The sequence below is a fragment of the Ranitomeya variabilis genome, chromosome 2, assembly GCF_051348905.1.
Source record: "Ranitomeya variabilis isolate aRanVar5 chromosome 2, aRanVar5.hap1, whole genome shotgun sequence".
NCBI classification, from domain to species: Eukaryota; Metazoa; Chordata; class Amphibia; order Anura; family Dendrobatidae; genus Ranitomeya; species Ranitomeya variabilis.
Genome location: NC_135233.1, coordinates 936,709,376 through 936,735,557, shown reverse-complemented (window position 1 = coordinate 936,735,557; position 26,182 = coordinate 936,709,376). Strand labels below are relative to the sequence as shown.

The window sequence follows — 26,182 nt, the reverse complement described above, 5'->3', positions numbered from 1 at the left end:
CTAAACAGTAGGAACTCCCCACAGGTGACTCCATTTTGGAAACTAGACCCCCAAGGGAACTTATCTAGATGTGTAGTGAGCACTTTGAACCCCCAAGTGCTTCACAGAAGTTTATAACGCAGAGCCGTGAAAATAAAAAATCATTTTTCTTTCCTCAAAAAAGATGTTTTAGCAAGCAATTTTTTATTTTCACAAGGGTAACAGGAGAATTTGGACCCCAATATTTCTTGCCCAGTTTGTTGTGAGTACGCTGATACCCCATATGTGGGGGTAAACCACTGTTTGGGCACACGTTAAGGGCTCGGAAGGGAAGTAGTGACATTTGAAATGCAGACTTTGATGGAATGGTCTGCGGGCGTCACATTGCATTTGCAGAGCCCCTGATGTGCCTAAACAGTAGAAACACCCCACAAGTGACCCCATTTTGGAAACTAGACCCCCCAAGGAACTTATCTAGATGTGTGGTGAGCACGTTCAACCCCCAAGTGCTTCACAGAAGTTTACAACGCAGAGCCGTGAAAATAAAAAATCATTTTTCTTTCCTCAAAAAAGATGTTTTAGCAAGCAATTTTTTATTTTCACAAGGGTAACAGGAGAATTTGGACCCCAATATTTCTTGCCCAGTTTGTTGTGAGTACGCTGATACCCCATATGTGGGGGTAAACCACTGTTTGGGCACACGTCAGGGTTCGGAAGGGAAGTAGTGACATTTGAAATGCAGACTTTGATGGAATGGTCTGCGGGCGTCACATTGCATTTGCAGAGCCCCTGATGTGCCTAAACAGTAGAAACACCCCACAAGTGACCCCATTTTGGAAACTAGACCCCCGAAGGAACTTATCTAGATGTGTGGTGAGCACTTTCAACCCTTAAATGCTTCACAGAAGTTTATAACGCAGAGCCGTGAAAATAAAAAATAATTGTTCTTTCCTCAAAAATTATGTTTTAGCAAGTAATTTTTTATTTTTGCAAGGGTAACAGGAGAAATTGGACCCCAACAGTCGTTGCCCAGTTTGTCCTGAGTACGCTGGTACCCCAAATGTGGGGGTAAACCACTGTTTGGGCGCACGTCGGGGCTTGGAAGGGCGGGAGCACCATTTGACTTTTTGAACGCAAGATTGGCTGGAATCAATGGTGGCGCCATGTTGCGTTTGGAGACCCCTGATGTGCCTAAACAGTGGAAACCCCTCAATTCTAACTTCAACACTAACCCCAACACACCCCTAATCCTAATCCCAACTGTAGCCATAACCCTAATCACAACCCTAACCCCAACACACCCCTAACCACAACCCTAACCGCAACACACCCGTAACCCTAATTCCAACCCTAACCCTAATCCTAACCCTAATCCCAACCCTAACTGTTGTGAATTTGCTTTTTGCTCCCTCTAGTGGTTACTAGTTTTTTGACTCTGGTTTTTCTGTCATTCCTTTTATCCGCACCTGGGTCGTTAGTTAGGGGTGTTGCTATATAAGCTCCCTGGACCTTCAGTTCAATGCCTGGCAACGTAGTTATCAGAGCTAGTCTGCTGTGCTCTTGTCTACTGATCCTGGTTCCAGTTATATCAGCTAAGTCTGCCTTTTGCTTTTTGCTATTTGTTTTGGTTTTGTATTTTTGTCCAGCTTGTTCCAAATCTATATCCTGACCTTCGCTGGAAGCTCTAGGGGGCTGGTGTTCTCCCCCCGGACCGTTAGACGGTTCGGGGGTTCTTGAATTTCCAGTGTGGATTTTGATAGGGTTTTTGTTGACCATATAAGTTACCTTTCTTTATTCTGCTATCAGTAAGCGGGCCTCTCTGTGCTAAACCTGGTTCATTTCTGTGTTTGTCATTTCCTCTTACCTCACCGTCATTATTTGTGGGGGGCTTCTATCCAGCTTTGGGGTCCCCTTCTCTGGAGGCAAGAAAGGTCTTTGTTTTCCTCTACTAGGGGTAGCTAGATTCTCCGGCTGGCGCGTGTCATCTAGAATCAACGTAGGAATGATCCCCGGCTACTTCTAGTGTTGGCGTTAGGAGTAGATATATGGTCAACCCAGTTACCACTGCCCTATGAGCTGGATTTTTGTATTCTGCAGACTTCCACGTTCCTCTGAGACCCTCGCCATTGGGGTCATAACACCTAACCACAACTGTAACCCCAACACACCCCTAACCCTATCCGTAACCCTAACCACAAGCCTAATCTTAACCCTATTTCAAACCCTAGCCCTAATTCCAACCCTAACTCTAATTCCAACCCTAACCCTAAGGCTATGTGCCCACGTTGCGGATTCGTGTGAGATTTTTCCGCACGATTTTTGAAAAATCTGCAGGTAAAAGGCACTGCGTTTTACCTGCGGATTTACAGCAGATTTCCAGTGTTTTTTTGTGCGGATTTCACCTGCGGATTCCTATTGAGGAACAGGTGTAAAACGCTGCGGAATCCGCACAAAGAATTGACATGCTGCGGAAAATACAACGCAGCGTTTCTGCACGGAATTTTCCGCACCATGGGCACAGCGGATTTGGTTTTCCATAGGTGTACATGGTACTGTAAACCTGATGGAAAACTGCTTCGAATTCGCAGCGGCCAATCCGCTGCGGATCCGCGGCCGATCCGCTGCGGATCCGCGGCCGATCCGCTGCGGATGCGCAGCCGATCCGCTGCGGATCCGCACTGTGTGCACATGCCATAACCCTACCCCTAACCCTACCCGCAACCCTAACCCTACCCCTAACCCTACCCCTAGTTCTAACCCTAGTTCTAACCCTAACCCTAGTGGAAAAAATATTTTCTTTATTTTATTATTGTCCCTACCTATGGGGGTGATAAAGGGGGGGGGGGTGTTTATTATTTTTTTATTTTGATCGCTGCGATAGAACCTACCACAGCGATCAAAATGTACTTGTAATGAATCTGCCGGCTGGCAGATTCGGCGGGCGCACTGCGCATGCGCCCGCCATTTTCCAAGATGGCGGCGCCCATGGAGAAGACGGCCGGACACCGGGAGGGACATCGAAGCTAAGTAAGTATGGGGGGGTGGGATCGGAACACGGGGGGGGGGGATCGGAGGACCGGGGGAGCGGACAAGAGGACCGGGGGAGTGGACAGGAGGGAGGAGGGGAGCGGACAGGAGATCGGGGCAGAAAGGACGACTGGGGGGGCGATCGGTGGGGTGGGGGGGGGCAGATCAGGGTCTCCAGCCATGGCAGATGCTATTGCAGCATCGGCCATGGCTGGATTGTAATATTTCACCATTTTCATAGGTGAAATATTACAAATCGCTCTGATTGGCTGTTGAAAGTGAAACAGCCAATCAGAGCGATCGTAGCCACGGGGGGGTGAAGCCACCCCCCCTGGGCTGAAGTACCACTCCCCCTGTCTCTGCAGATCGGGTGAAAATGGAGTTAACCCTTTCACCCGATCTGCAGGGATGCGATCTTTCCATGACGCCACATAGGCATCATGGGTCGGATTGGCACGGGTTTTCATGACGCCTACGTGGCGTCAAAGGTCGGGAAGGGGTTAAAAGAGACCAAAAGTAATTGGACAATTACATCAAATGCTCTTCCATGGTCTGCATGGGCTATTCCCTTGGTAATCTGTCATCAATAAAGCAGGTAAAAGGTCTGAAGCTTCTTCCAGGTGTGCCATTTGCATTTGGAAGCTAATGCTGTGAACCCACAATATGAGGTCAAAGTAGATCTTAGTGGAAGTGAAAAACCATCATTAGGCTGGGAAAAAAAAAAGAAATCCATAAGAGATGGCTGAAATGTAAGAGTGGCCAAGTCAACAGTTTGGTAGATTCTGCAAAAAAGAAAAAAATGCTCTGGTGAGCTTGAGAACACAAAAAGGCCTGAATGTCCATGGAAGGCAACAATGGTGGATAATATAAGAATCAGTTATATAGAAAAGAAGAACCCCTTCATACCATTCACCCAAGTAAAGAGCACGCTCCAAGAAGTACAGTAGGTGTTTCAGAATTTAAGTGTACAATAAAGAGAAGACTGTGTGTGAGAGCAAATGCAGAGGTTTCACCACAAGGTGAGAACCATTAATCAGCCTTAAAAATAGAAAAGATAGATTAGACATTGCCAGAAACATCTAAAAAAAGCCAGTCCAGTTCTGGAAAAGCATTATTTGGTTAGATGAAACGAAGATCAACCTGTACCGGAATGATGGAAAAAAGTAAGTATGGAGAAGACTTAGAACAGCTCATACTCCAAAGCACACCACACCCGCTGTAAAACATGGTGGAGGCAGTGTGATGGCATGGGCATCTTTGACTTCCAATAGCACTGGGTCATTAGTGTTTATTGAGGCTGTGACTGAAGACAGAAGCAGCCAGATGAATTCTGAAGTGTACAGGGCAATACTTTCTGCTCAGTTTCAACCAAATGCAGCAAGGCTGTTTGTACGGCACTTCACAGTACAGATGGCAATTACCCAAAACATACTGAGAGAAACCCAGGAGTTTTTTTTTTAGTTTTTTTAAGGAAAAGCACGTGGAATATTCTGCAATGGCTGAGTCAATCACAGGATTTCAACCCCACCATTTCACATGCTTAAGACAAAACTTAAGACAGAAAGACCCACGAACAAGCAACAACAGAAGTCAGCTGCAGCAGAGGCTTGGTAAAGCATCATAAACAGAAAACCCAGCATTTGATGACATCCATGGCTTCCAGACTTCAGGCAGTCAGTCTGCAAATAAGGCTATAGAAAGTATTACAAATTAACATTTTATTTGTGGTAAAGTTAATTTGTCATCCTTAAAGGACAGGAAGTAAAAGTACAAAAAAAAAAATTAACAGTATTTTATTTTTATTTCTTTAACCCCTTTACCCCCAAGGGTGGTTTCCACGTTAATGACCGGGCCAATTTTTACAATTCTGACCACTGTCCCTTTATGAGGTTATAACTCTGGAACGCCTCAACGGATCCCGGTGATTCTGACATTGTTTTCTCGTGACATATTGTACTTCATGATAGTGATAAAATTTCTTTGATATTACCTGCGTTTATTTGTGGAAAAAAAAACGGAAATTTGGAGAAAATTTTGAAAATTTTGCAATTTTCCAACTTTGAATTTTTATGCAATTAAATCACAGAGATATTTCCCACATGTCTACAACAGCACAATTTTGGAACCAAAATTTTTTTTTTGTTAGGGAGTTATAAGGGTTAAAAGTTGACCAGCAATTTCTCATTTTTACAACACCATTTTTTTTTTGAACATTGAACATTGAAAACCCCCACAAGTTACCCCATATTGGAAAGTAGACCCCCCAAGGAACTTATCTAGATGTGTTGTGAGAACTTTGAACCCCCAAGTGTTTCACTACAGTTTATAACGCAGAGCCGTGAAAATAAAAAATCTTTTTTTTTTTCCACAAAAATTATTTTTTAGCCCCCAGTTTTGTATTTTCCCAAGGGTAACAGGAGAAATTGGACCCCAAAAGTTGTTGTCCAATGTGTCTTGAGTACGCTGATAACCCATATGTTGGGGTAAACCCCTGTTTGGGCGCACGGGAGAGCTCGGAAGGGAAGGAGCACTGTTTTACTTTTTCAACGCAGAATTGGCTGGAATTGAGATCGGACGCCATGTCGCGTTTGGAGAGCCCCTGATATGCCTAAACAGTGGAAACCCCCCAATTATAACTGAAACCCTAATCCAAACACATCCCTAACCCTAATCCCAACAGTATCCCTAACCACACCCCTAACCCTGACACACCCCTAACCCTAATCCCAACCTTATTCCCAACTCTAAATGTAATCCAAACCCTAACCCTAAATTTAGCCCCAACCCTAACCCTAACTTTAGCCCCAACCCTAAATGTAGCCCCAACCCTAACCCTAACTTTAGCCCCAACCCTAACCCTAGCCCTAACCCTTGCCCTAACCCTAGCCCTAACCCTAATGGTAAAATGGAAATAAATACATTTTTTAAATTTTTTTATTTTTCGCTAACTAAGGGGGTGATGAAGGGGGGTTTGATTTACTTTTATAGCGAGTTTTTTAACGGATTTTTATGATTGGCAGCCGTCACACACTGAAAGACGCTTTTTATTGCAAAAAATATTTTTTGCGTTACCACATTTTGAGAGCTATAATTTTTCCATATTTTGGTCCAGAGAGTCATGTGAGGTCTTGTTTTTTGCGGGACGAGTTGACGTTTTTATTGGTAACATATTCGGGCACGGGACATTTTTTGATTGCTTTTTATTCCGATTTTTGTGAGGCAGAATGACCAAAAACTAGCTATTCATGAATTTTTTTTGGGGGGGAGGCGTTTATACCGTTCCGCGTTTGGTAAAATGGATAAAGCAGTTTTATTCTTCGGGTCCGTACGATTACAGCGATACCTCATTTATATAATTTTTTTATGTTTTGGCGCTTTTATACAATAAAAACTATTTTATAGAAAAAAAAATTATTTTTGCATCGCTTTATTCTGAGGATTATAACTTTTTTCTTTGACGCTGTATGGTGGCTCGTTTTTTGCGGGACAAGATGACATTTTTAGCGGTACCATGGTTATTTATATCTGTCTTTTTGATCGCGTGTTATTCCACTTTTTGTTCGGCGGTATGATAATAAAGCGTTGTTTTTTGCCTCTTTTTTTTTTTTTTTTTTTACAGTGTTCACTGAAGTGGTAAACTAGTGGGACAGTTTTATAGGTCGGGTCACTACGGACGCGGTGATACTAAATATGTGTACTTTTATAGATGTTTTTTATTTAGATAAAGAAATGTATTTATAGGAACAATATATATATATATATATATATATATATATATATATATATATATATATATATATATATATATATATATATATATATATATATATATATATATATATATATATATATATATATATAATTTATTTATTTTTTATTTTTTTTGTGGAATTTTTTTTTTACACTATAACACTGCCCCGGGGGGGGGGCATCATGTTATAGTGTAAGATCGCTGATCTGACACTTTGCTGTGCACTGTGTCAGACCGGCGATCTGACGTGCACAGCTCCAGGCTTCCCGGCACCTGCTCTGAGCAGGCGCTGTGAAGCCACCTCCCTGCAAGACCCGGATGCCGCGGCCATTTTGGATCCGGGCCTGCTGCAGCGAGGAGGAGGTAAGAGACCCTCGGAGCAACGCGATCACATCGCGTTGCTCCGGGGGTCTCAGGGAAGCACACAGGGAGCCCCCTCCCTGCGCGATGCTTCCCTATACCGCCAGAACACTGCGATCATGTTTGATCGCAGTGTGCCGGGGGTTAATGTGCCGGGGGCGGTCCGTGACCGCTCCTGGCACATAGTGCCGGGTGTCAGCTGCGATAGTTGTTGCAATAGAAGTATTAGTAGTAGAAGTGTAGAAGTAGTAGTCGTAAAAGTAGCAATATGAGAAGTAGTTGAAGACACGGTAAAAGAAGCAGTAATAGTATTAGTAGAAGAAGACATAATAGAGTAATAGTAGTAGCATGTAAGATGGCCGCCAGACGAGTCCTTGAGGGGAGATATACAGTATGTCATCATGGCTATTAGCTGCGGTGATGTGAGCTCGGAAGTATGCTCCAGTGTTATGATTCGGTGACCTTGGAGCCGCATGAAACTTTCTCTGGAGTAGGAGGAAACTATACTGACCGCAGATCCTGAACTAACACCGCAACTAGAAGTAGCCGTGGGGTGTGCCTAACAAACCCTAGACACCTCGACACAGCCGGAGGACTAAATACCCCTATAGATGGAAATAGGAATACTACCTTGCCTCAGAGCAGAACCCCAAAGGATAGGCAGCCCCCACGAATATGGACTGTGAGTAGGAGAAGAAAAGACACACGCAGGCAGAAAACAGGATTTAGCAAAAGAGGCCACTCTAGCTAAATAGGAAAGGATAGGACAGAATACTAAGCGGTCAGTATTAAAACCCTTCCAAAAATATCCACAGCAGAAAATACAAAAAGTTCCACAATCTAACTAAAGACATGGAATGTATATCTGCCACTCCAGAGAATCCAACAAGACTGAGAAAATACTGACACAATCTAAGCTGGACAAGAAAACACAAAAGAATAGCACTGAATCATGAAGCACACAGCATGTGTGCCACAGAAAAAAACCCAGATACTTATCTTTGCTGATTTGGCAGAAAGGCAGGAGGAACCAGGCAGAGGTCCAACACCTCCCAACAACAATTGACAACTGGCAAGGACTAATGAATCCTGCATGCCTAAATACCCCAGTCAGAACTGCAATCAGCAGAAACACCCGACCAGGACTGCAACTCAGGGACAACTGCATTACCACCTACCACCACCGGAGGGAACCCAAAAGCAGAATTCACAACACTCCAGTACATATAGTGCTGAGAGGGTTATTTGGGCCATTTCAGGACCGGGTTTTACAAACAGTCCTAAGAGATGGGTGGGAATGACGGCTCAAATATCCCAACCCCAGGGACGTTTTATGGCTAATAAAATGGAGGCCAAATGTCTCATTCAGTGTCTTTGGCTGGAGGTGTGGAGAACTTCAGTATGTGTGTGCTAAAGGCACTGACGTGAGTGGGCGGTACTATATGGACTGTTTATTTTTCTGTTTGTTTTTCACTTTGTGCTAGAAAAGGCTATTCGTTTGTTTTGGCTATCCAGAGTGGTTTATGCAGTTTTAATAAACTTGCCTGGACATTTCATCAATAAAGCTTCCTGTGCCTACCCCAACCGCAGAGTACAGACGCCTACAAGTAGAAGTCGTAGAAGTAGTAAAAGAAGTAGACATAGAAGAACTGAAAAGATGGTAAATTGCAAGCTTTCTAGGCTACTCAGGTCTCTTCATCAGGCATAGACTAATAGAAAATCTGAAGAGCCACATATTTATACACAACACAGCAGAGAGATAATGCAATAGATAAGAGAAGTGACATGAAGCAGAGCTATCATTATGGGAAAGGGATAAACAAATATTGGAACAGTTCATAGATAAGGAGTGTGAAAGTTTAATTGTCCTCTGATTGGGGTCTGGTTCTGTGTTGTGATGCCCCCCACAAGGTCTGAGGAGCAAATTCCTTAACTGATGTAAAAAGACATAAATCCATGCGACACATTCATTCCTGCACTGAGAGGGTCAAAGGTTGTCATAAGTTTATACTCACAGACCCTTCTGTCTCTCTGAGATTTGAAGTTAACTTTTAATACAAGTAATTTCATGTCCATGGTTGTAGTAGACATAGATGAAATAATAGAGAAAGTATAGAGTAGTTATAAGAAGAAGTTGTAGTAGTATTATTAGTAGTAATGTGCAATTACAGAGGACTCTGTTTCATGTATGTGTGAGAAAGGATATTACTTACTGCTTCGTGTATACATTGCCATACATTACTTTTTTGGTTAGTAAGGAAATAATATACACATCATTTAAATGATAAACCATTATGTAAACAAAAGTATAGATCCTGTCATCTCCAGGTAAAGTGGAAAGACTAGTTTTACGAGTCAGACTTTATTTTCTGTCAATAATCCACAGCCCAGAATACAGGAGGCTGCCGGTCCCTCCACAATCAATTCAAAGCTCAAAACCTTCCATGCGAGGCATAACATTGTTTGTTTCACTGCTAAAGAGTATATAAAAAGAAAGCCTTCTGGCCCATTCATTTTCTCTTCTTCCTTTAAGTAGTGCCATTTCAAGATAGAAAACACAATGTAAGCAGGTAATAGGGCATTGGGTGAGCAGATAACCAGCAACTAATATCTTCAAGCAAGCAGTGTTGGACGGTTTTTTATATTTCTGCTACACCACCAATGTGTGAGGTCCTGATATAATACTGACAGCCAAAAGAAGCCAGGTTTACCAGCCTTTTTTGCACTGAAAACGTTGGAGTGCCTTGAAAAAGTATTCATACCTGGTGGTAAACTTTTCCATATTATTTCAGATTATACCCACAAACTTAAATGTTTTTTATTGGGATTTTACAGGGATCTACCATCAAAGTGGCAGTATTTGCGAGGTGTGAAAGAAATGATACATAGTTTTCTAAAGACTTGAAAAATATATATCTGAAAATTGTAGCGTGCATTTGTACTCAGCACTCGAGTCAATACTTTGTAGGACCCGCCGTTTGCTACAATTACTGCTGCAAGTCTTTTGGGGCCTCTCTCAGCCAGCTTTGCACATCTAGAGGCTGAAATGTTTGCCCATTCTTCTTTGAAAACTAGCTCTAGCTCAGTGAGATTGGATGGAGAGCGTCTGAACACCAATTTTCAAGCTTTGCCACAGATTCTCCATGAGACTTAAGTTTAGCCTGTGACTAGGCCCATCAGACAGATGAATATGCTTTGATCTAAACCATTCCATTGTAGCTCTGGCAGTATGTTTAGTGTTGTTGTCCTGCTAGAAGGCTAACCTAGTCTCAAGTCTTTTGCAGTCTGTATTAAGTTCCATCAATCTTCTTATCAATTCTGACAAGCTTCCCTAACCCTGCTGGAGAAAAGAATCTATAAAGCATGATGTTGCCACCACCATGTTTGACAGTGGGGATGGTGTTTGAAGGGTGATATGTAGTGTTAGTTTTCTGCAACACATAGCATTTTGCATTTAGTCCAACATGTTTTACTTTGATCTCATCTGACTAGAGCACCTTCTTCCACAGCTAGCTGTTTAATTTCTGGGACTTTTAGTGCCGCTAGATCAGGGAGCTACAGGGGTACTTGCCTGTGGGTGGGCTGTTACTTAAACCCCTGGGTCTCTGTCTTCCGCTGCCAGTTAATTAGTTTTGCTAGCTATCCATCTTATGCTCCAGTCCTTGCTTATGTTGGTTTCCTGATCCGGTTTTCTGACCACTGAATTTTGACCATTCTCTTTTCTGACAATTCTGTTCCTGATGTGAACTCTTGGCTCTGACCCCGCTTGGCTCCTTCGGGCAGCAGCCCTTCTGTGGAAGCAATTCAATGGACCTCGTTGTAAGACCAGATCCTGGTACAGGGGTTAATGAGTGAAGGTTAATGTACCTCTGGAATCTGCTAGATGGAGTGGCTTGGGCCAAGTCTGTTCAAGACAGCGTTTTTGAGCCTGTGGTCTCTTAAGTGGTTATATATATGATTTTTACTACTTAAAGTGAATAAAACCAAAAGAACAACACTTTGGACACGCAGGGATGTGGTTCCCCTTTTTTGGGCTGGGCATTCTGCTTATATGGCTTTCCACGTTCCGGTGTCTTAACAGTCAGGCCCCAGTCCTCCTCTGTCTCCATCTATTTTGAGATCTGCTTATAGTGAGGTGAACTACAAGACTTGGGATCCATCCTGATTGAGTACACCTTGTCGCGGTGGGATGACTTATGCTTTTAGATCAAAATAGTATCAACTAATTACCCTATGTTGCTTACAAGTACTATTACTATACATTTACTTACTACATGGTATTTACTCATTTCTTGTATATTTGGTTCCGCACTGAAAATGAACAGTAAATGTATGAGTGATGTTGTGTGCGCCCGTGCTACTGCTGCGCCTGTACTGCCACCTGCTGCTTGTCATAGGGATCTTTAAAGCCTGTACACCTGCATATCGTAGGGATAACGCTCAGCACGCACTGTTTTGCAAATGATGAACACGATTGTCTCATTCAGAAATGTCCATTAACTTTATATGACGTAACACTATAATGAAGGGGAAAGATGCTCAGCGTGATTTATTTTTCTTTTAGTTTTCTACAAGGTATTACTAAATTTCACCTTGAGTACAAATGTGAATTATGGGAAGAATGGAAGTTACAATGTAGAGGAATGCCCAAATGAAGTCATACATTCTGTATGTAGAAATTTGGGAAACAAATCTATGATTTACCAATTAAGAACTCAATGTTTCATAAAAAGTTCTCAAGACTTGTTCTTGAAGGGATTCTGTCACCAAGTTTTTGCTACCTATTCTAGTGATGTGTCACTTACTGGGCTGCTTTAGGTAGTTTTCATAAAATCATTGTTTTATCAGCAAGAGATTATCACTAATAAATCTGCTGCCAAGTAGTTCAACCCCACCAGTGACAGGCAGCTTTCTGCCTATGCACAGTGTACAATAGAGAGCTGCCAATCAGTGGTGTGGGCAGAATTTTACAGGGTTCAGCAGAGAACTGGAAGATCTGTAGCATATTTTTTCATCAAAATTGCAACCAGTAGCACAGTAATGACACATAACTGAAATCAGGGTCTCTGCCCCTACATCATGCTGTTCTCAAGTAGGGTTTGAAAACCCTAGAAACCGATTCCCTTTAAAGCAGTTGCTCAAGATCATTTTCAAACATATACATGTAAAATAATTAAATAAAATACAGTCACCCACTTGGTCCTAAACAGAACACAAGTGGGTAGCATCGTAGACATTGGACACCCAGAAGTAACAGCGCAAGTATACATTATGTCATCATCTTCCATGTACTGCTGACACTGCACAGCTTTTCCACTACCTCGGACCTTTAGCGTCTCATTAAGCAATACATAACTACTATTTTGGGCAGGGAGCTGCTCAGTCAGATGGGTTTTCTTGCTGCTTCTTTCTGCAACAAAAAAAGTATAAGAAGAAAGCTCTGACTTTACCATGAAACGTTCCATTGTCGGCCAAGAAGTGTCTGCAGTACATCAAGGGACGCGGCTTCTCCAGATTCCAGGAGCTCATTTTTCATTTGTATTGTATTCCCTTGCTGGTTTCCTCTGAAAGGAAAGATACACCATAACCAGATTGTAGACGTTATTACAAATACTGACGGCTCTAACAGCAACGTTCAATTATACAATCAACATATAGACGGCATGAAAAATATACACACCCTATCTCCAGGTATGAATGTAGGACACGCGGGGGAAAGATTCCACTCATAGCAGAAATCTGGGCAGGTTATGGACAGGCCAATGTCACCTACGACACATATCTATGGGTGTCCTCTTCAGGATTTATTTAGCTGATGCCATTTTGGGGGCACTTGACTTGTGTCCTTCCTTTTATTCAACTAATATGTACGCCAGGGTAAGTTCAACATGAATGCTTATGTGAGAGCCCAGGAGCACCGATGTCACTCTACAGCTATTTACTGGCATTAAGTTGGACATCAAGTCAATATTTTTATTAACAAGCACTAACAAATGAAAGCCGATAGGGGAAAGCCCTGCTGTCAGGGCAGATAGGGAGGCCTCCTGCTCAGATAGGGAGGCCTCCCGCTCAGATAGGGAGGCCTCCCGCTCAGATAGGGAGGCCTCCCGCTCAGATAGGGAGGCCTCCCGCTCAGATAGGGAGGCCTCCCGCTCAGATAGGGAGGCCTCCCGCTCAGATAGGGAGGCCTCCCGCTCAGATAGGGAGGCCTCCCGCTCAGATACGGAGGCCTCCCGCTCAGATACGGAGGCCTCCCGCTCAGATACGGAGGCCTCCCGCTCAGATACGGAGGCCTCCCGCTCAGATACGGAGGCCTCCCGCTCAGATACGGAGGCCTCCTGCTCAGATTGGGAGGCCTCCTGCTCAGATTGGGAGGCCTCCTGCTCAGATTGGGAGGCCTCCTGCTCAGATTGGGAGGCCTCCTGCTCAGATTGGGCATTTAAGGCACAGAATCGTTCCGTGTACCGATCGCACCCCCACTGCAAGGCGTCACAAGATGCCAATGGATTACTATGGCAGCCAGATTCTGCTGAAGGTCCCAATAGCTGCTGTATCGGTACTTCTGTGAAGCACAGCTATAAGCTGGGCATCATGGGACACCTCGATTTTAACTATAAACCACAATACTGTGGTATTGCAGTAATCAGAACAAGTGGTCAGACCATCGCAGGTTTAAGTTCACTGGGGGACACTAACAAAAAAAACAAAAAAACATCTAATTTGATATTGCCAGGTCTGTAAAAGTCGGATTTATGAAAATATAAAACTGAATTAACTCGGATGATGAAGAAAAAAAGAAACACAAAAAATTGCAATCATCTTTTTCTTTCACCAAAATGTTATGCGTAACCCAAAATGCTACCGATGAAAAACAGCAGCTTGGCACGCAAAAAGCAAGCCTTCATAGAACGTCATCAATGGCAACATTAGTATGTCTCAGTACATGGCAACACAAACAATTATTTTTTACTAATGTTTGATTTTTTTTTTCACCACTTAGAGAGTAACTACATTTTCAATGGGTTTTTGCTTTTTATACATATTTTGTAAGCACTTTCCAAGTCTGCAGATCAGAGTGGATCCATCCATGTCCGGAGACTCAAACCATTCACTTAAAAAGACAACTGAAAAGTGTGTATCTCGTGAGACAAAAGTGTAGAGCTCCTGCCTCATCGCGCACACAGAGTGGAGTACAGATACAATTAAAAAGTCATGGGACCCGATTTATTACGGACAGCCATTTTCACGCCAGTCTTGATGAGGGAGTATGCTGGTGATTCAGTAAGAGGTGAGAGAATCTTAATGAATCAGGAGTGCCTGAAAATTGGAGTGCACCTCACCACAAAACTAAGTTGTGGACTGGAGTAAGTGTGGTGTAGGAAGCGCTACTGCTCGTAATCAATTTGAAAAGTCAAAAGAGTTGCCTCACACCCGTCCGGCCCCAGCTCCACCAATGTAGTCAGAGCGGGGAGAAAATGGTATGAGAACACCAAAAGTCACAACATTTTAGAGCAATTGTGGTGTACACGTGGGGATTGCCCATTAGTTACGCTATTCCCACATATGTTCAGGCTGCCTTACGGCAGCAAATCATGCAGCCGGACAGACTGGAACATAATAGACGAGCACTACAAGATACTCGAATAACACCCGAGCGTTCTCGGATAAGACGTCACCCGAGCATGTTCACTCATCACTAGTTGTAAAACAAAAGCCCCAAAACAATGGTGGAATAACAGGGGTTTTTCACCATTTCATTGTACTTGGACTTTTTTTTTTTTTTTACCATTTTCCAGTACATTATTTGGAAAAATGACTGGTGTCCTTCATAACTACAATTAGTGCGGTTAAAATTCAAGCTTTTATTGCTTTATTGGCAGAAAAAAAAATTATGACTTTTGGAACAAAGGGAAGAATAAACAATCACGGAAAAATGCCTGGTTGTGAAAGGATTAAGGCCAATTCTTAGATTTCCCGGCAGATAGGCTGGAGTCTGAAAGAAAGCAGTCTACCTCTTGGATAAAGAAATGCAAGCATGCATGCATAGGAGGTTGGGGAGTTAGCATCTTATGTTCATGGCCATCTTATATGGAGCCACAGACGTTGAATTGTAGTCCACAAATCCTATATTTCCGGCATAATCTGCATACAACCTATAGTCCAGTTTACACAGGGCAAATAAAAAAAGATTGGTTCAATCAGTGATCTTAATATACACTCACCTTGTAATGTCTTCACATCCTATTCCGTCCAGAAGTGTCTGGATCCCAGAATTCCAAGCGGCAGAAGTTCACCGACCTCCATAGTGGGACACCCAGGTGATGGGTGTCTCAATATGGAAGCTGCTGGTGGTACCAGCCTCTTGCGCGGTACCACCAGCGGAACACCGCCGCACCACATGCACCAAACACACACACACACACACTACACACTGTATAAGCCGTATGCACCACACAAACACACACTGTATATGCCGTACGCATCACACACACTGTATACACCATACACAGCCTCTTGCACAGTATCACCAGTGGAACACCATCGAGAACATGCCGCCGCCGGGATCAGCCGAATGATTTACTGACCACTGCCATCTTTGTACAGGAGGAGCGCATGCGCAGTTTTAATGTCACCGCTGCTATCTGTCTGCACAAAGATGGCAGCAGTCTGATTTACTGCCCCTGCACGAATTCTGCACAGGTGCAGTGAATAATTCAGCTGATCCCGGCGGCAGATGTGCGACGTGTGTACAGGCAGAGGAAGCCGGCCACATTAAAGGGGATTTCCTATGAACGAAAGTTCATTTTAAAAATTGTCTGTGTCTGCCCGTGTACGGAGTATACCACATCTCCTGGGCAGGGGAGGAGGCAAAAGACAATACTGACATTACAGCAGGGGATCACAGAGGATACATTTTGCCAGGTATTCACTGGCTGTTTTTAAACAATATTTTACCTCACAAATTGTATCCTCTGCGATCTCCTGCTGTAATGTCAGTATTGTCTTTTGCTTCCTCCCCTGCCCAGGAGCTGTGTTATGTTCTGTACATGGTCAGACACAGACAATTTTTTAAAATGAACTTTCGTTTGTGAGAAAACCCCCTTTAAAAGCAAAAATCAACGCCAACATGGTTCATTAAAGCACCTTTGTCATAAATTATTCCATGTTAATAAAATGTTACCTTTACCCACTTTGCTCTCATTGTAACACAGGAGGAGGGGTGAGTGTACATAGGAAAGAGGACACGGAGGGGGGGGGAGACAGCTCAAATGAGAGAACACATGAGGGAAGAAGACAGCACAGTGGTGAAGAGAGAGAGCAGACAAGGGGGAGCACATGGAATACATAGGTCAAAGAAGAGATGACATGAGAGGAGAAGACAGCAGAAGGGGAGAGAGAAAGCGCACAGGGGGAGACAGCCCAAACGAGAGAACACATGAGGGAAGAAGACAGCATAGTGGTGGAGAGAGAGAGAGCAGACAAGGGGGAGAGCACATGGGGTACACAGGTCAAAGAAGAGATCACAGATGGGAGAAGTCAGCACATGGGGAAAGAGAGAGAGGATAGGTGTGTGAGCACATGGGGGAGAGATTCTCAATGCTGCAAAGCCTGCCCCCATCGTGACATTACAGCCCTCCTGATGCGAGAGCATCGGGCATCCATCTAGTAAATATATAATTGCCCAATGTAACTGACTTGGTCAATTGTGCTACCATAAAAACCGTCATAAGAGTATGCAAGATATCTAGTGGGAAATGGAGCCACTATTATATTTGCTTAATGCAAGGTTCCCACAAAAAATGTCCAGCTTGCTGCATGGGTCACTGACATAAATCCATTCATTGGTGGGCTGAAAAATCATATCGTATAAATGGAGAATAATGTGCATTGAGTGGTCAGACATGCAGGGGTCTGTTCTCAAGTGAAAGAAGAATCGGATGGGACGGACAGATCCTGTCCAAGTTTATCTCCTCCAGCCTTCCAATCAACGTAATGATCATCTGGCAACATTTCACCATAATGATATCAATTCCGAGCAGATTACGTTGATGTGATCAGCCTCTATCAATTAGCAGGGTCTGATCTATCTAATGCTGCCAATTACACACAAGCTGCTCTGCTCAGTGCTTGTATGGTTTAATTACCGGACAATCCCACAACCCTCCTGCCTTGTGCCAGACACACACGGACCAAAACTTCACTGATGGAGGAGCCTCATTTGTACAACACATAGGGTTTAAATGCAATTTTGCAAATATTAGACATTTTATTATGAGCTTTGGGAACAACTAAGCTGTATGGCCACCCTGCAGAAGGCAGAATGCTAATTGTTGAGACCGGAGGAGCCAATGACCACCATGGGCTATTTTCCTATAAATTGTCTTTTGCTTTACTAGATTTTTCCAGTATAATACAAGCCCTCTTTTGGTAGATACCAATGATTAAAGCGTCATCCACACAACCATACTTTGGATTCATGTAACAGATAATAATTTGGATGCATATAATTCTATGATTCCTAATGTACAGTGTTATTTCTTCAATTTCACACAAAGGGACCAATTCATCATAAGTTTTACGCCACAAAACTGAGTTAAACCACTCAGCAATGCACAACTTTCTTGTGAGTTTTCAAAGTTGACCAAAAATGTTGTGACTTTTGCTGTTTCCAAACCAATTTAAAGCATTTCAGACAAAATGGATGGCACTTAGGAGGAGTCCTTGCCGTAATAGGAATCAAGGAGACCGAGAGAGGACCTGGGAAATGTTAGAGAGCAGTGTCACAGAGCAATAGGCACATCAACATTTTTATTTGTAGACCTTGCAGGGCCACGGAGAAGAATAAAGTAAGATGGAGTTCCATATACAGTAGAATGTAAAACTTTGGGCACCCCTGGTTAAAATTATTGTTATTGTGAACAGTTAAGCAAGTTGAAGATAAAATTATCTTAAAGAGGACACATTTTCTTAGTATTTTATGTGTATGCAGGTGCAGCGCCCCAGAGACCTGGTCGTTGCAGTAACGTCGCTCTGCCACTAAGGGGAGTGATGGTACGTCCGATTGCACTAAAGGAGTTCGCCTGACCAGGTATCACAGACACACATTACACTTAACACTCCGGCCGCCAGGGGGAGCAAAAGGCCCTATCTACTAGGCCACTCCTCACACTTGGGTAAAACTGGGGGTTGGATAGGAAGTCAGAAAGAAAGTAGCTGGGAAGAGCTCGAGAGAGGACCTGTCAGGGGTGGGATCCTGGCAGAGTCCTAGAAAGGGACAGATCGTTACGGAGTTGTGCCTGTGCCTTACAGCGGCAGACTCCTAAGAAAGGACAAGAAGCGAGGTTTATTGTGGAGAAGTGAGAAACGGGAATACAGCAAAAAGGAGATAATACCAGAAGGAGTCGTGCCTCAAGAACAGCAACATCCTTCTGAGGCGCGTAGCCGGCGGCCGGAACGCCGAGAAAGTAAGAGACTCCACGCATTACTTTAAACTATGGCCGGGCAGTTAACTATAGGTTGGCTGTCTCACCATTACACCTAACGAAGACAACGGAGGCAAACTGTGGGAGAGGGGCATCCCTAGGGGCCCTATAAAATAGCTCCAGGCCTACCCCGTCATACGGGTGCGTCCTAGCCATATCATCTGGGGGACGGAGAGAGAGAGAAAGAACAGAAATATACACGACAGTTGTGAGGACTATCCTGTGGTGCTCAGCAGGGAAGGACTACAACATACAGGCGCTAGAAGGTAGACACTGATTTCCACCTGCAAAGGGAACTCTGGATGTGCCTTCGGACCGGCCGGTCTCAGCCAGCCCTGTTAGCAGTGCTCTGGATAGCGGATCCCAAAGCCTTCAGTAAAGAGTTAAAGAGACTGCAACCCTGAGTCCTCGTTATTTCATCGCGAACCAACACCATGCACCATCATCACACCTTTCATTGGATGCCCCTTAGCAGGGTCACGGACCGGGTCTAGCCACCGTGACAACCCCAGGACCGAGACAGAGAGGCCCGGTACCGAGTACCCGCGCCCCTGCGTCTGGGGGCGCTCCAAACATATATAGGAAAATGGGCCAATTCAAAAGTATGGGCACCCTTGCAAATTTGTGTACTCAGATAAGGTCTGGAACCTTGGTGAAAGTTAATTAGCCTGTTAGGGTTGTGGCTTCTTCACTATCATCTTCAGAAACATTTAGCAGACACTGGATTTGTGGTACATTGTTCTACTATTCAGGGAAACCTGCACAAATATGCCCTCACCATAAAATTCAGCATCAGAAGTATATAAAAAAAATTTAAAAACACATCGAAACAAGCCTGATGCATTTTGAAAACAAGTCCTGTGGACCGATGACGTCAAAATAGACAACAATGATCCACCATATGGGTGGAGCCACATATTCATTACTGTAATGAGCGGTACCATGTGACCGCTCAATACAGGAAGAAGCTGCCGGCGCCGGAGAACCAGGGACTGCACCGCGCCAGGAGCAGGTGAGTATAACGCAGTGCGCGATATTCACCTGTTCCCCGTTCCACCGACGGCCGCTGATGCATCTTCCTCGTCCTCTGCATTGACGCTCAGGTCAGAGGGCGCGGTGACGCGATTAGTGTGCTCGCCGCCCTCTGCCTGAACGTCAGTGCAGAGGACGCGGAAGACACAGCGGCGCCCAGCGGTGGAACGCGGACCGATAAATATAGCAACTGCCGGGGGCCTGAGAGGTGAGTAGGTCATTTTTTTTTTCTTTTAATCGCAGCAACGGCATATGGGGCAAATGTCTGTATGGAGCATCTTATGGGGCCATGTGCAGAGTTATATGGGGCAAATATCTCTATGGAGCATCTTACGGTGTCATGTGCAGCATTATATGGGGCAAATATCTGTATGGGGCCATGTGCAACATTATATGGGGCAAATACCTATATGGGGCCATGTGCAGCATTATATGGGGCAAATATCTGTATGGGGCCATGTACAGCAAATGTGTCGGTGGAGCATCTTATGGGGCCATAATCAGCATTTGTGGATCATTATATGGGCAAATGTCTGTATGGAGCATCTTATGGGGCCATAATCAACATTTGTGCAGCATTATATGGGGCACATTTTAATATGGAGCATCTTATGGGGCCCATCATAAACTATATGGAGCATTATATGGGGCTCCTGATTCAATATGGATATTCAAAAACACAACCTACTGATGTCTCAATTAATTTTACTTTTAATGGTATCTATTTTTATTTTTAAAATTTACCAGTAGCTGCTGCATTTTCCACCCTAGGCTTATTCTCGAGTCATTAAGTTTTCCCAGTTTTTTGTGGCAAAATTAGGGGTCTCGGCTAATACTCGGGTCGGCTTATACTCGAGTATATACGGTATTTGTGGAGAAAAAAACAGCACAGAATTTCAGGAAAAGAACATCTTACCTACCATTAAGCATGGGATTGAATCAATCATGTTTTGCGGTTGTGTTGAAGCCAATGGCACAGGGAACATTTCACAGGTAGATGGAAGAATGGATTCAATGAAATTTCAACAAATTCTTGATGCAAACATCCACAATAGACTACCTCAAAAGCAAGGCTGTTGAGTCGGTAAGCCAAACCTCCAACTCCCCAATTTCCATGACACCGACTCTGACTCCGACTCCACAGCCCTGCTCAAAAGGCGCAAACTGAAGGTTTTACAATGGCCCTCACAGTCCCCTGATCTGAACATCATTGAAAATCTGTGGCTAGACCTCAAAATAGCAGCGAATGCAAAACAACCCAAGAATCTCACAGAACTGGAAGAATTTTATAAGGAAGAATGAATGAAAATCCTTCACTCAAGAATTGAAAGACTGGCTACATAAGGCATTTACAAGCTGTGATGCTTTCAAAAGGGGATGCTACTTGATACTAACCATGCAGTGTGCCAAAACATTTATCGGCCCATTTTGTAATTTTTTAAATGTATAAAAATATATATTTTTTTTAACCTAAAATACAAAGGAAATGTATCTTCTTTAACTTTAGCCCTTTTAGAGGTCATTTCATCTTCAACTCGTTTAACTGTTCACAATAACAGTAATTTTGACCAGGGGTGCACAAACTTTTACATGCCACTGTATTGTGGCTATACTAAAACAGACAGAAGTTGGTTGATAGTTGACCAAATATTGAACGAATGTTTGTCTGGTAAAGGATTATTACACAGATGCAGACACATTTTAGCTGCTACTAGCAAAGCAATGTCTATTAATAAGTGACATATTTAGTAAAACTACCGTCAGTCCTCATTATTGGCGTTTGGCTGGGAATTTCTCCCAGAAGCATGGGTAGAATAATAGTCACTCTATTACCTCCACCTATGGTAATGATTAATCAACTTATTGCTCCTGGGAGGAGTCTCACAATCTGTTGGTGAAGCCTGGGCTCACATTGAAGGACACCTGTACCAGGTGAATAGAAATCCAGGTCAAGAGAAACTGAAGCCTTGAAGTAGTTAAAAGAAACAGGTGGATCTGTTCTCCGCTTACAGCCTGTCTCACCATTCCCAGGACAGTCACTATCATCTAGACCTGACTCCCTGGGCCCACTCTAATGACCTGCAGTTTTGTTTTTTTTTTTGTTTTTTTTTAAAGAGGATTAAATATTGATTTACAAGATTAAATCAACACATAGCCGGCAAAAGAGAAAGCACAATGATGGTGAGCAACTCAAATCATATAGTTAGGTATTGTTCCATTTAAAATATTGTATATCATTATTTGTTCATATTGTTGTTATTCATCTAGAAATAGTTAAAGCAAAAAAATGTACACAAGGCGCACTACAGCGATAATAATGATAATGACATGGGTGCAATATCAGTGGCAACACATGTGAAAACGACCAGAAAAAAGAACCACTGTATGATATGCACAACCACTGGTAATATAAGAATAGGTAACTTTATTGACACACATGAACAATTAAAAACATACGAGAGTCTCCCCCATATCCTGTAAATATAAGCAATAACAGAAGATACAAGGTATGCAGCAATCAAAATATATGCGTCTCCTGTGAATAAAGCATAGCTCTGCAGTGAATACGGCAGCAAAATGATAGAGTCCAGAGGTAAAAAACCATGACTCTGCAGACATCGTTATTCAAGAAATAGGCACAATACTGGACTTTAGAAGCATCTCACCACTCCAAAATTTGATTCACTCTTTGGTAGGAGCTACCAGATGATACAGGTGCTTCTCACAAAATTAGAATATCATCAAAAAGTTAATTTATTTCAGTTCAATGCAAAAAGTGAAACTCATATATTATATAGTCATTACAAACAAAGTGATCTCTTTCAAGTATTTATTTCTGTTAATGTTGATGATTATGGCTTACAGCCAGTGAAAACCCAAAAGTCATTATCTCAGTTAATTAGAATAATTAACAAAAAACACCTGCAAAGGCTTCCTAAGAATTTAAAAAGGTCCCTTATTCTGTTTCAGTAGGCTCCACAATCATGGAGAAGACTGCTGACTTGACAGATGTCAAGAATGCAGTCATTGACACACTCCACAAGGAGGGTAAGCCACAAAAGGACATTACTAAAGAAGCTGGCTGTTCCAGAGTGCTGTATCCAAGCATATTAATGGAAAGTTGAGTGGAAGGAAAAAGTGTGGTAGAAAAAGGTGCACAAGCAACCGGCATAACCGCAGCCTTGAAAGGATTGTTAAGAAAAGGCCATTCAAAAATTTGTGGGAGATTCACAAGGAGTGGACTGCTGCTGGAGTCATTGCTTCAAGAGCCATCACACATAGACGTATCCAGGACATGGGCTACAAGTGTCACATTCCTTGTGTCAAGGCACTCAAGACCAATAGATAATACCAGAAGCGTCTTACCTGAGCCAAGGAGAAAAAGAACTGGACTGTTGCTAAGTAGTCCAAGGTGTTGTCTTCAGATTAAAGTAAATTTTGCATTTAATTTAGAAATCAAGGTCCCAGAGTCTGGAGGAAGAGTGAAGAGGCACAGAATTCAAGCTGCTTGAGGTCTAGTGTGAAGTTTCCACAATCAGTAATGGTTTGGGGAGCCATGTCATCTGCTGGTGTAGGTCCACTGTGTTCAATCAAGACCAAAGTGAGCGCAGCCGTCTACCAGGAGATTTTAGAGTACTTCATGCTTCCCTCTGCCGACAAGCTTTTTGGAGTTGGAAATGTCATTCTCCAGTAGGACTTGGCACCTGTCCACACTGCCAAAAGTACCAATACCTGGTTTAAAAGCAACAGTATAACTATGCTTGATTGGCCAGCAATCTCGCCTGACCTCAACCCCTTTCTGCCAGCTGACGGAATAGTACGTCAGCTGGCATATCCCCCGCTTTGAGGTGGGCTCCGGCGGCGAGCCCACCTCAAAGCCGCGACATGTAAGCTGTTTTATACATTAACTAGTTAAATGCCGCCGTGAAACGCTGACAGCGGCATTTAACTAGCGCTCCCGGCCGCGCGGCCGGGGGCGCTCGCACCGCTGACCCCGGTCACATGATCGGGGGTCAACGGTGCATTGCCATAACAACCAGAGGTCTCCTTGAGACCTCTATGGTTGTTGATGGCCGATTGATTGAGCGCCACCCTGTGGTCGGCGTTCAAAGTACACCTGCCTTTCTGCTAGATAGAGGTGATCTGTACTTCACCTCTATGTAGCAGAGCCGATCGTGTAGTGCATGCTTCTAGCCTCCTATGGAGGCTATTGAAGCATGCCAAAAAATTTTTTAAAAAAGTGTTTAAAAATATAAAAAAAATAAAATATATATAAAAGTTCAAATCACCCCCTTTCGCCCCAATCAAAATAAAACAATAAAAAAAAAATCAAACATACACATATTTGGTATCGCCACGTTCAGAATCGCCTGATCTATCAATAAAAACAAAGGATTAACCTGATCGCTAAATGGCGTAGCAAAAAAAAAATCAAAACGCCAAAATTATGTTTTTTTGGTAGCCGCAACATTGCATTAAAATGCAATAACGGGCGATCAAAAGAACGTATCTGCACCAAAATGGTATCATTAAAAACGTCAGCTCGGCACGCAAAAAATAAGCCCTCACCTGACCCCAGATCACGAAAATTGGAGACGCTACGGGTATCGGAAAATCATGCAATTTTTAATTAAAAAATAACCTAAACATGTTAGGTGTCTATGAACTCGTAATGACCTGGAGAATCATAATCGCAGGTCAGTTTTAGCATTTGGTGAACCTAGCAAAAAAGCCAAACAAAAAACAAGTGTGATATTGCACTTTTTTGCAATTTCATCACACTTGGAAATTTTTTCCCGTTTTCTGTTACATGGCATGGTAAAACCAATGATGTCGTTCAAAAGTACATCTCGTCCCGCAAAAAATAAACCCTCACATGGCCATATTGACGGAAAAATAAAAAAAAGTTATGGCTCTGGGAAGGAGGGGAGCGAAAAACGAAAAGGAAAAATCTCCGGGGGTGAAGGGGTTAACCCCATTGAGAATCTATTGTCAAGAGGAAGATGAGAGACACCAGACCCAACAATGCAGACGTGCTGAACGCTGCTATCAAAGCAACCTGGGCTTCATAAAAACTCAGCAGTGCAACAGACTGATCACCTCCATGCCACACTGCATTGATGCAGTAATTGATGCTAAATACATTTCAGTAGGCCAATATTTTACATTTTAAAATAATTTTTCAAGCTGGTATTATTAAGTATTCTAATTTACTGAGATAATGACTTTTTGGGTTTTCATTGGCTGTAAGCCATAATCATCAACATTAACAGAAATAAACACTTGAAATAGATCACTCTAATGACTCTATATAACATACAAGTTTCACTTTTTGTATTGAAGAACTGAAATAAATGTACTTTTTGATGATGTTCTAATTTTGTGAGAAGCAACTATAACTTTGCACGCGACATAGGTGAAGGAGTTAAAGATTGCTCGATTTCACTGCTACATCGCAGTGGGTCACAGGTGCATGATGTCTCATCCTTACTTGCATGTTACTGCAACTACAACAAGCAAGTTGCAAAAAATCCAACTTGTTCTGACTTGCTTGTTGCAGTATCCTGTGGGTCACCTGGATCACGCTGCAACGCAGCAGCGCAAAGAACAATCTTTGGCCACACGACCTGTGTCACAGCTAAAGTTGCTTTCTAGCTCTCACTTTAGGCTGTGGTTAGAAGGCAAATTATGCTTATGACACTATCAGAGTTTGAGCCAAGTGTCATCTTAGTGTGATCCAATTCCTTAGCAAGAGATAATCGCATCACGGGTGAAGAGCAGATGAAGAACGTAATTTCTCCATCTTCTCCATTATCTAAGTCTGCAGATATCAGACTGCACTCGCATGACATGGGAGTGCAGTCCAATGTTTTACACGTACCCATAGATTTGTATGAACACGCGTGATCCTAATTTTGTGAACTACTTGCAGAATGCTGTGATTTGTTTCCTCATGCAGAATGGGCATGACAAAAAAATTGCACATCTGCATAGCCCACAGGATAACATTGGTCTGAGTGCTATAAAAAAAAAACACATCAGATAGCACTAGGTAATGTTATACACTCATGTGCGGTGACGTATTTCAGTAAGGAAGGGAGGGCCTCAAACTTTAGGGACCCTAACTATCCCTGTATCGGGAGTACTCTTGAAGGCAGAGAGGCCCGAGTCTATGATATTACTATACTCCTGTTAAACCCTGATCTGTCCCCTTCCCCACCTCATGAGGCATGGGACAGAACTGTAATGGAAACAAGACACAAAGATCAAAGAGGGATAACAGTAAGGCTATGTGCACACGTAGGTCGGGTCCTCTGCGGGTTCTCCCGCAGCGGATTTGATAAATCTGCAGGGCAAAACCGCTGCAGTTATCCCTGCAGATTTATCGCGGTTTGTTTTGCGGTTTCCGCTGCGGGTTTACTCCTATACTATTGATGCTGCATATGCAGCAATATGCAGCATCAATAGGAATGTTAAAAATAATAAAAAATGGTTATATACTCACCCTCTGACGTCCCGATCTCCTCGGCACTGCACGCGGCGGTCCGGT

At 43.1% G+C, this 26,182-nt stretch overlaps 1 protein-coding gene across 3 annotated transcripts in view; it reads right to left on the bottom strand.

Annotated features, from left to right (window-relative positions):
* The window catches only part of PLCH1 (phospholipase C eta 1), a 366,784-nt gene that overhangs the window by 303,430 nt on the left and 37,172 nt on the right, over positions 1-26,182 (bottom strand). For all 3 annotated transcript variants that reach the window (XM_077290709.1, XM_077290705.1, XM_077290712.1), the window contains exon 2: positions 12,568-12,681. In XM_077290709.1, coding sequence (XP_077146824.1) covers positions 12,568-12,646 — 79 coding nt within the window. In that variant the 5' untranslated portion in view covers positions 12,647-12,681. The remainder of the gene's footprint in view (positions 1-12,567; positions 12,682-26,182) is intronic.